Here is a 12,018-nt window from a genome sequence, read left to right as displayed (position 1 = left end):
CCATAGTTTGAAGGCAACTTAAAGCCCCACCTGCTCTCCAAGTCCGCTAGGAATCTTGACTTACCTCAAAATCTTGGGCCGAAACTAGGCCATGTTGAAGTCTTGTGTATACAACATGGGCGACCAAAGCCCAAAGCAATCTGGCTCTTGCGTTCAAAAATTAGATGTTTCAAATTCTCAATCTATAAAACCTCCTTCTTTGTGACCAGTTAAGTTCTGGGCCGAGGCCCAGTGTGGAAAGATGAGACCTAAGCCGAGGTTCAGAAGGATAATGCGAGATGACATTCGTACACGTTGGACTGAGCAATGACCAATCTTGCAAAATTATGATAATAAAAACATTCATGAGACTTTAACTCACAACCTCTTAACAGTCCATCTCAACCAACGATCCGTTGCAAAACACCCCCCCCCCCCCCCCAAACGCCTTCCAGAAACTCTACTTTCATATTCTAAGCGCTACTGGGTCTGTATAACTTGTTACCTCTCAATCCCAAGCCTTAAATTGCAGTGGTCTAATCAACGATCAGTATAGTATATATAAATAAACTCACGCGGCGCAAAGTAGGCCGCTCCTCCATGGCTACGCTTCTCGATCACATCCTTGAATTCCCAGAGCTCCTACTCATCTCCCACTGTTTATCATTTGTACTACTTGCAGGTGCTGTGATTCTTTACCTAGCATACACAAAAAAGTCACCATTTACCCGATTGACTTTGCTTGTTTCAGACCACCCAAATCTACACGAGTTCCCCTGTCCATGTTCATAGAACACAATACTCTTCAACGCCATCGCTCACGGCAATGGTGGTTAATAAATTCAGAATGAAAAGCAATATAATGAGCTTTAATCTATCTAGCATGGGCTGTCGTGCTGCTGTTTTATCAGTAAGCTTAGCCATGAGGGTCCACCACAACTCCTTGGATCTAATTGTGAGTACAGAAACATGGTACACTACTTCTAAATTGGTTCGGTAAGAACCCATCCATGATGATAGGCAATTGTCTTTCCCGAGTACGGGGAGAGCAGCCATGTTAATGTCTAGTCGACGCCAGGTCAAAAGGAACTCCAAGTATGGGCTACAATGCATCAGCTACTAAACATAATATCTATATTCGTCAAGAAGGTAAGGATTTTAAGGTGGAAAGGGTTTTACATGCCAAATTTCAAGAGGGCCTGTGAGCACTTCTGCATTCACGCGGGAGGAAGAACTGTTATTCAAGCAATCAAGAAACCTACAGTTGAGCAAAGAGGATATAGAAGCTTCCAATATGACTACAGATTCGGAAACACTTCATCCTCTTCAGTTACATTGAAGCCAAAGGATGGATGAAACGAGGCAACATAGTTTGGCAGCTCACACCAGTAGAAGTACATGATATGGGTAAACATATATAGTAGACAAGTCTCCCGCAGTGGGTGGGGAGACAAGATGTACTCAGACCTCTAGGTTTCAACTCTACTACAGGGCAACAAGTTTGCCTGTATAGTCAAGATAATTTGAAGCCTTTGTAACCAATACAGCAGATACTAGATTAATCAGAAAGATAATATTGCTGGTAGCAAGTAGCTCACCTTGTAAATAGCCAGTGTACAAAAATCAGACAGCAATCCGGTTAGATGCCTAAATTTAACTGAATTTCCAAACTGTGAGAGGAAAACACTTAAGATTTCTATTGCAGCACTCAATAATAATTGGCTCAACTAAAAAATGACCAACAACCAGGAATTAATTAAGAAAATAATCGAAACTAAGCACGGCAATGATTCAGTATAAACAAGAGAAGATTTCATAAGAAATTCCAAAATTCGCCAACAAAAAGATTCGATCATATAAGAAAACAACGGATGAAACAGGGGATTCAAGAGTAATCAATACTGAATTAGATTGTTTAATCTTCCTCCTCGCCTTCATTCTCAGCAATGTTGAAGTACCTGAGTTCGTAAACATTGCGGTCCTTGTTAGATGCAATCACGCGAAGCCAATCCCTCACGTTATGCTTCTTCAAGTACTTTTTTGTCAAGTACTTCAGATACCTAAGGAAAACACCCAAAAAAAAAACCAATGTCAAGCTTCAATGCGCACAACTGGACATGATAAATCTGTGCATATAGAAGATGATACCGCTTGGAGAAGTTGGAATCAGAAGTGACGGTGATCTTCGACTTCTCACGAGAGATGGTGATGGAGTCGCCAAGGGCGCCCGCTTTGCCGCCAACCTTGATGCGCTCCTGGAGAAATTTCTCGAGCGAGGCGATGTCCATGATCTTGTCCTCCACCGGCTTACCACAGTCGATCGTGAAGGTCGCTCCCTTCTTCTTCCCGGCCTTCGCCGGACCGCCACTTCCTTTGCTCATTTCTCTTGAGTAAAGAAAAATGATTACCTGCCAAAGCCAATGTCAAAACAACTCCACCATTGATGCAATAAACGTGAATAGCAAGATCTCGAGAGAAATACCGGTGTGGATTGCAAGGGTTCTGGTGCGCCTTGGCTACGCAGACAGCTAGGGTTAGGGTTTTTGTAAAGGCTCAGAGGCTTTGTGTTTTGGTTGGAAGACCCAGCCCAATCCGAAAGCTAGTTCTGTGTTTGGTCCCATAGGGAAAGATAACGTAGCCCATCAGCCCAAACAAAGTCTAGAATTTGCCCCAAAAGGGTAAAGGATAATGTAGCCCATCAGCCCGAACTATTGTTCTAGAGTAACTAAGGTCCGTTTGTAGAATTTATTTGTGGTCAAAATAAGAGATTCTATAAACTATACAAAAATAAACTAACTTATAAGTTGTAAATTAAATTTTTAAATATTTGGTGAAACTTGTACCAAACACTAGTTTATAAAGTGTGAAAAAAAAATTTGTTTGTATTTTTTTAGTTCTTTATAATTTTAAGTATGAGTATAAATATTAAATTTGCAAGTATAATTTATAATAAGTATTATTTATTTTTATTTATACTGTAATTAAATTTAACAATAAATAATACTTATACTTATTACTACTGTTTATGATTTGTTATTTTATTTGTAAATTTTTTTATTTTATTATAAATATTAATTTTAATGCTTCGAAAACCTAGGCAACCTAGGCAAACTGCCATAGACACAAGGCAAAGGACCCTAAATTAAAACAGAGATAAGAGGTCTTCTGTTTCTCATTCACAGGTGGTTCCCTGGGTTAATTGCTGCTGCGGCCTGCCGCTCTCGCATATTTGGGGAAAAAAAAGTGATAATCAGAACAGTTTCATGAACTGCTACCAGACATCACCCTTCTATCAATTCCGATAAAACCTTCCTTGGATGGAAGTCCAATACTCAAGACAGACCGGATACTATGAAATTAAAGAAACAAGGCGAACAGTGACAACCATCCAATCAAAATGTCTTCTTCTCCACCTCACAAAAATTGTACCAAGAAATTGTCTTCCCTCCCACATCTCTATCTAATCCTTTCTTACTCTTGACTGCTCTCTCTCTTCTCAGTGATCACAATGGGCATGGTGGAACTTCAAGGGTGGTTCCAGCTTGAATCTGGCCCCACCCAATAAGACGCCAGTGCTTCTCTACTCTTCGACTGAGTGCAATCTTCTCTCCTTTGCTGGTGCAAACTGGCGACGTAAGTTGCAGCTTCGCCAAATCATTCTTCACAGCAAGAACTCGAGCACCGGTAGACATGGATCCAATGTTTAACATTAGGATCTCTCCTTTTGCAAGCTTCGAGACCTTCCCCTGCCTTTCCGTGCCCTTTGTCTTGACACCAAGAAGACGTCGCAACAAGAAGAAGTTCACCTGTATAATGAGATGAGCAACATTAATCAGTAAGAAGAGTATTAAATACAGCAGGTGGGACGGCACCCTTTTTTTTCAACCAAAATCTCTCAAAAGCATGTCCCCTTTACCAAAGCCTTCAACACAGTTGAATCAAGGGATAAAAACAAATCTCAAAATAAAAAATGTATAATCCTGCATATTCAGAATTTCTTGAAAATGGAGTCTCGGTTAGAATACTTTGCCTAAGTTCAACCAAAAGCAACTGATTCTAAGTTCAGAGCCTTACCTCAAGCTCAACATAGACTTCTGGGAGTGAACCCACTTCCCCAAGAACCTGACCTACCAACCTATCAGCACGGGTCAAAGTTGGGTCCATGGTAGTGCCAACCCCTATAAGACCTCCAGGCACAGCAAATTGTAGCTCATTTTGCTCAGCATACAAAGAAACAATTCTAGAATATATTGGTGTGCATTTTATGTTCCCACTTTCATCTTTAAGAACTATTCCCGGACGAACCTCAATAAATTGATTAACCTTCAAAACACCCTGCAAAGAAAGGAATATCAACTAAGCCCTCTTAAAGAATCTAGCACTACCTCAAAATAATTAAGCATTTTCCACGATAGACTATCGTTATACAATCTGCAGATTTGTAATAATCTCACAATGTCATCTGAAGATCCAATTCATAGATAAATATCAAGTTTTAATCTTGTAGAAATTGCTTCATAATTTTTAACAGAAAAACATTGCAGATTGGTAATAAAACAAGTTGCAAGAGTATTGGTACAAACAAAATAGCCTTAAAAACAGAGATGGCAAATCACCCATTAGAAACAAAGCAACCATCTAAACAATCAGAATGCAAATAGCTGTCAGACTCAAGCAATGCCAAGAAAAAGAAAAATACCCGAAGGATGCTTCCACCAGCTACACCACCTTTTATATCGTCAACCTCAAATCCAGGCTTATTAACATCAAAGGACCTGATAACAATCATATTCGGTGGAGAGACAAAGTTCCTCTCCGGAATAGGGATCTTTTTCACAATGTACTCGCACACAACATCAATATTATACTTTAGCTGTGCCGAAATTGGAACCACTGGTGCACCATCAGCAACAGTCCCCTGGCAATAAAAAGAAAATATACAAATAGGCATAGTGAGTTCTTTTCTTGAATAAAATAACCATAATCAATCCAAGATATGCTTTACACATGTTCTCAACACGCCGATACCAAATTCCGTCCAATATTACCAAACCTGAATGAAAGCTTGAATTGCTTCGTGCTGGTTTATTGCCACATTTTCCTGAATAAGATCAACTTTATTTTGAAGGATAATAATATGTTGAAGGCGCATGATTTCAACAGCAGCCAGATGTTCAGAAGTTTGCGGTTGTGGGCAGCTTTCATTCGCAGCTATTAGAAGTAATGCTCCATCCATAATTGCCGCTCCGTTAAGCATTGTAGCCATGAGAATATCATGACCCTAGGGTAAAGAAATGAAACAATGTTGATCAATATAAGCAAACAATCAACTCAAAATATGCAGAGGAGCAGCACCACCGATATAAACAAACTAGTTATACACTGACCCATTATATTTGAAATTTGAAAATGCTTCTTTAGAATAAGGAGCAATACGTGTTCACCACTTCACCTGACCTTTTCTTCCTACTTCTGGGCTTAGAGAACAAAAGTTTGAGCTAACAATGAATTAAGCAACTCATTTCATCAGTGTCTACAAGTCGGTGTAAGTTTAGGGAACATGTCCTTGATGACAGAATTTATTACTACAATGCAATGAAATATTGCATAATGTGCGCGAGAATAATTGAAGTATCCAAAGATCAGTGGACATCTAACACTCATGATGACATCTAGGAAGAAATATAACTTTACTAGGACAAAAAAAGACCAAAGAATTTTGAAGAGAAAAACATCATCTCAAGGAGAAAGCGTATGAACACAAACACCACATGCTATATCTACCAGTCCAAATCCTAGAACAATAGCTAGTGCACAGAAACATCATTATGAAGTATGAACAAAGCAGCACCTTAAAGACTTACCGGACAGTCCACAAAAGACACATGTCTCAGCAATTTCATCCTGCAGTTTTCAAACCCTGGCACATCACACTGAGGATTATCTTCCTTTCCACTTCCATAAGCCCTGCAAAATCATTTCAAACATTAAAATTTATGGTGAGGGTAAACATGACCAGATATGCTAGCTAGCAACCCACTTGTAGCACATAGGTCGAGGACAACGTTCATCTTCACACTTATAGATCTTTGCATTTGCATATCCAAGCTTGATGGTAATGTTACGCTCCAGCTCATTTTTAAAACGAACAGTCTGCAAATAAGTAGCGTTCCAGTAATAAGCACCTATTGGATTCATTTATTTATATCTGAAGCAGTATAAGCTAATTGAAAAAACACTTATAAACGCAAGTATTCTGCTATCAAAATCCAAGGCTCAAATTGAAGTCAAAACAACCCAAGACTTGGCATGGATGTATAGCCATGTCTTCTCATAGGAGGAAAAATGATGAGAAGTGCATAAACATATCGAGACTAAACATTTTTGAAATTTCAACTAAGACACTTCTCCCAAAATATGCAAGTGACAAAACAAGTAGTCAAAAAAGGTCACAAGAAATCCTATCACCTGGACACCGGATATCGCTTTTACAACAGTTGACTTGCCATGTGCCACATGACCAATGGTGCCTGGAAACAGAAATGACCTCAGATCATCCAATAGAACAATTCAAATCAATAGAGGATCAATAAAAACAGGAAATACTAACGAGTACTACAAGCAATAGAAGCATCTCAATGGTGCAAACATTACCAATATTTATAGTGGCCTGACGAGATATAACCTCAGGCGAAAGTGGATGCAACTTCGTCACATCCAGTTTTTTCAAGTCCTGCTCCATCAAACCCTTTCGAGACATTTTGCTTAATGACTTAAGATCCACCGACTGATGCAAGTACTGGTATATGCAAAGTATATAAGCAACTCTTTCGCTTAAAAAATAGAGGACGCTGCCATAAAAGTAAAAAAATTATTAGCTAGCTCCAGATTCACGGTGGTAAAAAAAAAAATCCGAACACAAATTACAACAAATATCATATAATTAAGTTCAAAAAAAAATCATAGACAGGCACTGTGAATTTTATGTAAGAGGAATCGTGTCAAAACCCTAAAATATCCATCAAGAACACAAATAAGAATCAAATCAAACTTCTAACAGGATTTATTTGATAAAAACTTCAATTTCTACGGCATCAAAAAAACATGAAATCCAAAGAAAACGAAACTTGCTTCAAAATCGAATCCAAAATATTCTCTATTAAAGGAAAAAGATCTAAAATAGTAAACTAAAAAACATAAAACAAACCACGAAAAGAATACTAAACCAGATTCTTGCGAAAGAGCGCTTCACCTACCAGGTAGCGTTAGGGCAGAGACGAAGACTGGTAGGTAGCAGGGTTTTGCGCGAGAGTCGAAGAGAGAGAATAGGCAGCTGCTTCTTTTAGGGATGGAGTGAAAGTGGCGAATCTATGAGGATATTTTCGTAATTTTAGAATAGAGACGAAATCGATAGCAGGCCTGGACCATAGCACATGGCGAGGCCCATATGAGCTTATATTTCCTGGCCTGCTTGTCCAGCCCACATATTTTTAAATAACATCCTCGGCCTGATCCATAACCAGGAAATTTAGGCCTATTCTTTCAGGCCCATTTGGTGCAAACGCACTTGGGCCTTGGCTAATGGATTAGTCCAGGCTGGCTAATTGGTTATTTATGGGTTCAATTGTTGGAGCGAAATTATTTCCTGTAATAAATATGTGCGGGTTCGAGGAGGGTCCAAAATGCACACTCTAATTGGGTTGAGATGTTAGGATAAGAAAGCTCGGTTACCATATTATATGTACAAAAAAAAACAAAAATTGAATTGGAGCGTAAATGAGTAAATTGTTCAAACTTCAAACCACTAGAAACTCCAAATTGATGTTCAAAACCCTAATTGCTGGTGCTAACATGTATTCACCTTGCATAAATCCAAAACCCAAATATTATTCCTCTAAATGAGTTACACATATATTTAAAAGAGAAAAAGGCTACTCGGAAAGGGATGTAATTTGTCAATTATTATTAAATTATATTGTGTCTTATTATTCTCCACTAATGAATATCTATATATATGTTTCTGCCAAAATCCATACTCAATCGCCTAAGCATAGGAGGAAGTTCCAGAGCCGTCCTTCTGTTCACCGAAAATGCGTTGCCGGAAGTCGGCAACCATGAGAGGAAGACCTTTCCGGAGAGACACAGTTGGTTCCCACCCAAGAAGCTCTTTAGCCTTTGAAATGTCTGGCTTTCTTTTGTGTGGATCATCTTCTGTGTTGGGCCTGAACTCTATCTTTGCATTCCTATCTATCGTCTCCTGCACCACCTGCACCAAAATCGATTTTTAAGCTCAGAAAACGAGTTGGTTGTGTGAAAAAGACTAGACTTTTACTTATATAAATCTTAGTAATTGTGTGATGTTAATTCAATATGAGATAAAATCTTAACAATTACCTCTGCGAGTTCAAGCATTGTGAATTCGCCAGGGTTGCCGAGATTGAAAGGACCCACATGTTCTCCTTCCATGAGACGCATCAGACCCTCCACCTGCACAAACGAACACAACATTTGACATAGAGTCTTATGCTCATTTGCAAGTTAATTCATGACTTGTGATTTAAGAGAGAAGAAGAAGGATTACCAGGTCTGAAACGTATTGGAAACTCCTCGTTTGCTTTCCATCCCCATAAACAGTCAGTGGCTCCTTCCTTAACGCCTGAATCATCACTCACACATCAAAATATGTAACTAGGTGTATGGATTATTGGCATATATATATATATATATACAGTGATAATTAATAAAGAGAAACTAAGCTCACTTGGGCAACAAAGTTGCTAACAACACGACCATCATCAATGCACATACGCGGTCCATATGTGTTGAAGATCCGAGCAATTCTCACCTGCAAAACCCAGTCAAACAAGACCACCATATGATTCTCTTTTCAAAGATAAAGCCTAAAAATAAAAATAGTAGTCTTACGAATCCCAGTGTTTTTTTTTCCAATTATCATTATCACACAATTTCATATGGATAGATCGTGTAAGGCATGTGGAGTCCACGATTTTCACATGAATCATGTTCGTTCATTTTAGTATTTAGGATAACCATAAGTTATCTAATGATTTCATATGAATAGATCGTGTGAGACATATGGAGTCTACGATTTTCTCAGAGATTATGTTCGTCTATTTCAACATTTAGAATAATTTGTATAAAAGACAATGGGATCCATAAGACTACTGCTCGCTTAGAAATAGAGAGTGAAAAGGCTAGTAACCTCAATGCCAAGTCCCCTGTGATAGTCCATGGTCAATGTCTCCGCCGTGCGCTTCCCTTCATCGTAGCAGCTCCGAACACCTGGTCCCAAGATAGTGAACAACAGAAAAACAATGATGAAACGAAAAATGAGAGTGAGAGATATATTATTACCGATGGGATTGACATTGCCCCAATAAGTCTCAGCTTGTGGATGCTGTAGAGGGTCCCCATAGACCTCACTGGTGCTGGTCAGCAAGAACCGAGCCCCAACCCTCTTCGCCAGCCCCAACATATTCAGTGTCCCCACCACATTTGTCTTGTGGATCCCAGCCAATTCCAAATCAAGGACCCCAAATCACATTCAAATACACACCACCACCACATCATTTTTTTTACTTTTCCAACATTTTCTAGTAGTTATCTAATTCATTTGTTGATATTTACATAAATTAAAAAAAAGGATTAAATTATGATAACTAATAAATGGGTTATCCAAGGAAATTAATAACAGTGATCTAATTCAATATACCATGTAATCTAATTCATTTATGGCTTAATCAAACATACCAAATGCCTGGCCTTTTGGAGTAAGACTAACCCTCTCCCCGCGCAGGCCTAACATTGAATGTGTGTGGTTGTGTAAGTAATAATTTTCTAAAGACAAAAAAAAAGAGGAAAAATATTAAGGATCTCCGTGATTTTTGTTTCAACTATCCCAAATGTTGATGGAGACACAATTCATATGAAACCATAAGCCTCATATGCTCCACATGATTCATATGAAATCGTGTGTCATCTCAGTATTTAATAGCTGAGAAAAAAAAATATTGAGATGGTAAGAAAAATCAGGATTGCCAAGAAGTTTGTGAAAAATAAACAACTCAACGACATAAAAGGATATAATGGTCTTGACAGGATTGAACTTGTAATGAACAGGCGAGGCAGGGCAAGCCAAGTGGTAGATCTGGTCAACCTCCAACAGAATGGGCTCGACCACATCGTGCCTAATCATCTCGAACCGTGGGTTCCCCAAGTGGTGGGCCAAGTTCTCCTTCCGTCCCGTGAAGAAATTATCAACGACGATCACGCTATCTCCTCTCTCGATCAGACGGTCCACAAGGTGGCTACCTACAAACCCGGCCCCACCAGTGACCACAATCCTCAAACTCTTCCTCTTCACCCCCAACGGCACCCTCGTCGGCTTAACACCGAGTCTTTCGAAGCGACGATTATTACCACCGCCCTCGTAGAGTACCCGACGGGTCGGTACACCCGACTCAGAAACGAAAACCGGGTCATGACCCGGTGAGCGTTTTGTGAAAACGTTGAAAAACAGAGCAGCGGTGAAGATTCCGATTGCGAGACACATCAATCGCTGCTTTCTGAGCATGTATCGAACTGGGTTTCTCGATTTTGCTTCATTGGTTGGCGAGTCTGGGACGGGTTCTTGTGGCCGCTTTGAATGGGTTCTCTGTGTGAGCTGATCAGTACCCATGTGAATTTTCTGTGTCTAGATTTGTTTTGGGTGGAGAATTTGAAGGGAGAAGAGAAGTTTGAAAGAGTAAGAAGAGAGAAGAGAGTGTATTTATTTTATATTACTTGGTCGAGGAGGTGGCCGTTAACGGTGGAGTTCATGCATGAAATCTCGCCATATAATCGCGTCTTGGTTGGCAGTGCTTTTTTCTGGTTTTAGCAATCTATGCTTAGTGACTCTGATTTCTGCCACCAGGTTTTGGGATTAATTACGTAACTATATGTTCATCTAACCCCAAACGGTCCGTTTAGCTTGTTTTCTATTTTTTATTTTGAGTCTTCTTAACGAATGTCCACTCATAATTAAAGATTCACCGTAACATGTCATGTATGATGAATACTCTCTGTCCTAATTTTTTTTAAACTTAGAATATATATTATAATAAAAAAATTTCATACCACAAAACACTTTTATGTCATTTATTGATTTATTCAATGCTTCAATGATAGGAGATATCATTTCCCTTTCATTTTTTCATGATACGAAAATAAGTTTTTTATTTTTGTTTTCTATTTCCCAGTGATTTTAACTATTTTTTTGTTTCCGTATTTTCTAAAATGGATAATTAAACGTGTTTATAAACATACCAAATATGCTCTTATTTTTTAGATCTTCTTATTTATTAAAAAATAGGCAATAGATTGATTATAATGGTATAAAGTTGGCAACTTTCCAGGGCAGATGTTTTATATGGGATAGGGGGGGCTGGAATTATTCCAGCAATTTCACCCCATCTCCACCATCCAATGCAACAATACATTGATTTGACAACACTACACTTAATGCATTCAATGATGGAGATGAGGTGGAATTGCTGGAATAATTCCAGCAAATCCTTTTCCGTTTTATATGTTACTTATTTTGATGGAAAGTCAACAATGCAATGTGTGTGCCAAGTTACCACCAATTGACTTCCCTTTCACCTACACATTTCTGACAGTAACAGTTTAATCTGGCATGTCAAAAAAGGTACCGAATCCAATTTTACATTTCATCTCGAATAAAAAGTAAAATTAATTAATTATGCTAATGTGGCAAAGAATCCATAGTAATTAAGATTCCATATGAATGGGACTCCAAAAGGTTATTTCTATCCCTTTTTTACCAAATATTGTAGGCTTTTTTGGGTAGAATATTTTCCTTTTCCCTTCTCTTTTGGAGTACTTGAGAAAAGGATTAGATACCTCGAAATGGTGTTTATGAGAATTATGTCATGGCCCGATTGATTACTCTTGTATTATAATAATAATAATAATATATTCACTTTACATGATGATATGTTTGTTTAATTTTTAATTTGT

The 12,018-nt window shown here is 38.5% G+C and overlaps 4 protein-coding genes across 4 annotated transcripts; 1 reads left to right on the top strand and 3 right to left on the bottom strand.

The window, feature by feature from the left end:
• The first annotated feature begins 805 nt into the window (after positions 1 to 805).
• On the top strand, positions 806 to 1,335 carry LOC120014266 (probable 3-ketoacyl-CoA synthase 21). The gene is made up of 2 exons (XM_038866181.1): positions 806 to 934; positions 1,048 to 1,335. The coding sequence occupies exons 1-2, from the start codon at positions 806 to 808 to the stop codon at positions 1,333 to 1,335; spliced, it is 417 nt and encodes a 138-aa protein (XP_038722109.1).
• Positions 1,336 to 1,731: 396 nt separating this feature from the next.
• LOC120015343 (60S ribosomal protein L22-2-like) lies at positions 1,732 to 2,619 on the bottom strand. The gene is made up of 3 exons (XM_038867727.1): positions 2,462 to 2,619; positions 2,128 to 2,387; positions 1,732 to 2,039 (listed from the first exon to the last, which is right to left on the bottom strand). Exons 2-3 carry the CDS (start codon positions 2,358 to 2,360, stop codon positions 1,895 to 1,897), a joined length of 378 nt encoding a protein of 125 aa, XP_038723655.1. The 5' UTR covers positions 2,361 to 2,387; positions 2,462 to 2,619; the 3' UTR covers positions 1,732 to 1,894.
• Positions 2,620 to 3,121: 502 nt separating this feature from the next.
• LOC120015340 (eukaryotic translation initiation factor 2 subunit gamma-like) lies at positions 3,122 to 7,373 on the bottom strand. Its single transcript, XM_038867722.1, has 9 exons — positions 7,236 to 7,373; positions 6,634 to 6,830; positions 6,448 to 6,509; positions 6,020 to 6,132; positions 5,844 to 5,946; positions 5,033 to 5,260; positions 4,679 to 4,897; positions 4,054 to 4,314; positions 3,122 to 3,785 (listed from the first exon to the last, which is right to left on the bottom strand). The coding sequence occupies exons 2-9, from the start codon at positions 6,737 to 6,739 to the stop codon at positions 3,483 to 3,485; spliced, it is 1,395 nt and encodes a 464-aa protein (XP_038723650.1). The 5' UTR covers positions 6,740 to 6,830; positions 7,236 to 7,373; the 3' UTR covers positions 3,122 to 3,482.
• Positions 7,374 to 7,846: 473 nt separating this feature from the next.
• LOC120015338 (UDP-glucuronic acid decarboxylase 2-like) lies at positions 7,847 to 10,937 on the bottom strand. The gene is made up of 7 exons (XM_038867721.1): positions 10,085 to 10,937; positions 9,355 to 9,502; positions 9,203 to 9,282; positions 8,741 to 8,824; positions 8,561 to 8,635; positions 8,374 to 8,466; positions 7,847 to 8,245 (listed from the first exon to the last, which is right to left on the bottom strand). Exons 1-7 carry the CDS (start codon positions 10,676 to 10,678, stop codon positions 8,024 to 8,026), a joined length of 1,296 nt encoding a protein of 431 aa, XP_038723649.1. The 5' UTR covers positions 10,679 to 10,937; the 3' UTR covers positions 7,847 to 8,023.
• Positions 10,938 to 12,018: the final 1,081 nt, after the last annotated feature.

This window comes from Tripterygium wilfordii, chromosome 14 (genome assembly GCF_013401445.1).
Source record: "Tripterygium wilfordii isolate XIE 37 chromosome 14, ASM1340144v1, whole genome shotgun sequence".
In the NCBI taxonomy this organism is placed as follows: Eukaryota; Viridiplantae; Streptophyta; class Magnoliopsida; order Celastrales; family Celastraceae; genus Tripterygium; species Tripterygium wilfordii.
The sequence above is the reverse complement of the archived record's forward strand: the minus strand, read 5'-3'. Positions and strand labels throughout refer to the sequence as shown.

What these genes read in the sequence shown, in the direction of transcription:
- LOC120015338 (XM_038867721.1), bottom strand. Translation starts at nt 10,678, where the DNA reads ATGGGTACTGATCAGCTCACACAGAGAACCCATTCAAAGCGGCCACAA. An exon ending in TCAATCCTGTCAAGACCATT is followed by an intron (nt 9,503 to 10,084) that starts ATATCCTTTTAT and finishes GCTGGGATCCAC; the next exon opens with AAGACAAATGTGGTGGGGAC. An exon ending in CAATGCTTGAACTCGCAGAG is followed by an intron (nt 8,246 to 8,373) that starts GTAATTGTTAAG and finishes ATTTTGGTGCAG; the next exon opens with GTGGTGCAGGAGACGATAGA.
- LOC120015340 (XM_038867722.1), bottom strand. Translation starts at nt 6,739, where the DNA reads ATGTCTCGAAAGGGTTTGATGGAGCAGGACTTGAAAAAACTGGATGTG. An exon ending in TGTCTTTTGTGGACTGTCCG is followed by an intron (nt 5,261 to 5,843) that starts GTAAGTCTTTAA and finishes TCTTTACCCTAG; the next exon opens with GGTCATGATATTCTCATGGC. An exon ending in CAATTCAAGCTTTCATTCAG is followed by an intron (nt 4,898 to 5,032) that starts GTTTGGTAATAT and finishes TTTTATTGCCAG; the next exon opens with GGGACTGTTGCTGATGGTGC.
- LOC120015343 (XM_038867727.1), bottom strand. Translation starts at nt 2,360, where the DNA reads ATGAGCAAAGGAAGTGGCGGTCCGGCGAAGGCCGGGAAGAAGAAGGGA. An exon ending in GATTCCAACTTCTCCAAGCG is followed by an intron (nt 2,040 to 2,127) that starts GTATCATCTTCT and finishes TGTTTTCCTTAG; the next exon opens with GTATCTGAAGTACTTGACAA.
- LOC120014266 (XM_038866181.1), top strand. Translation starts at nt 806, where the DNA reads ATGGTGGTTAATAAATTCAGAATGAAAAGCAATATAATGAGCTTTAAT. An exon ending in ACAACTCCTTGGATCTAATT is followed by an intron (nt 935 to 1,047) that starts GTGAGTACAGAA and finishes GTTAATGTCTAG; the next exon opens with TCGACGCCAGGTCAAAAGGA.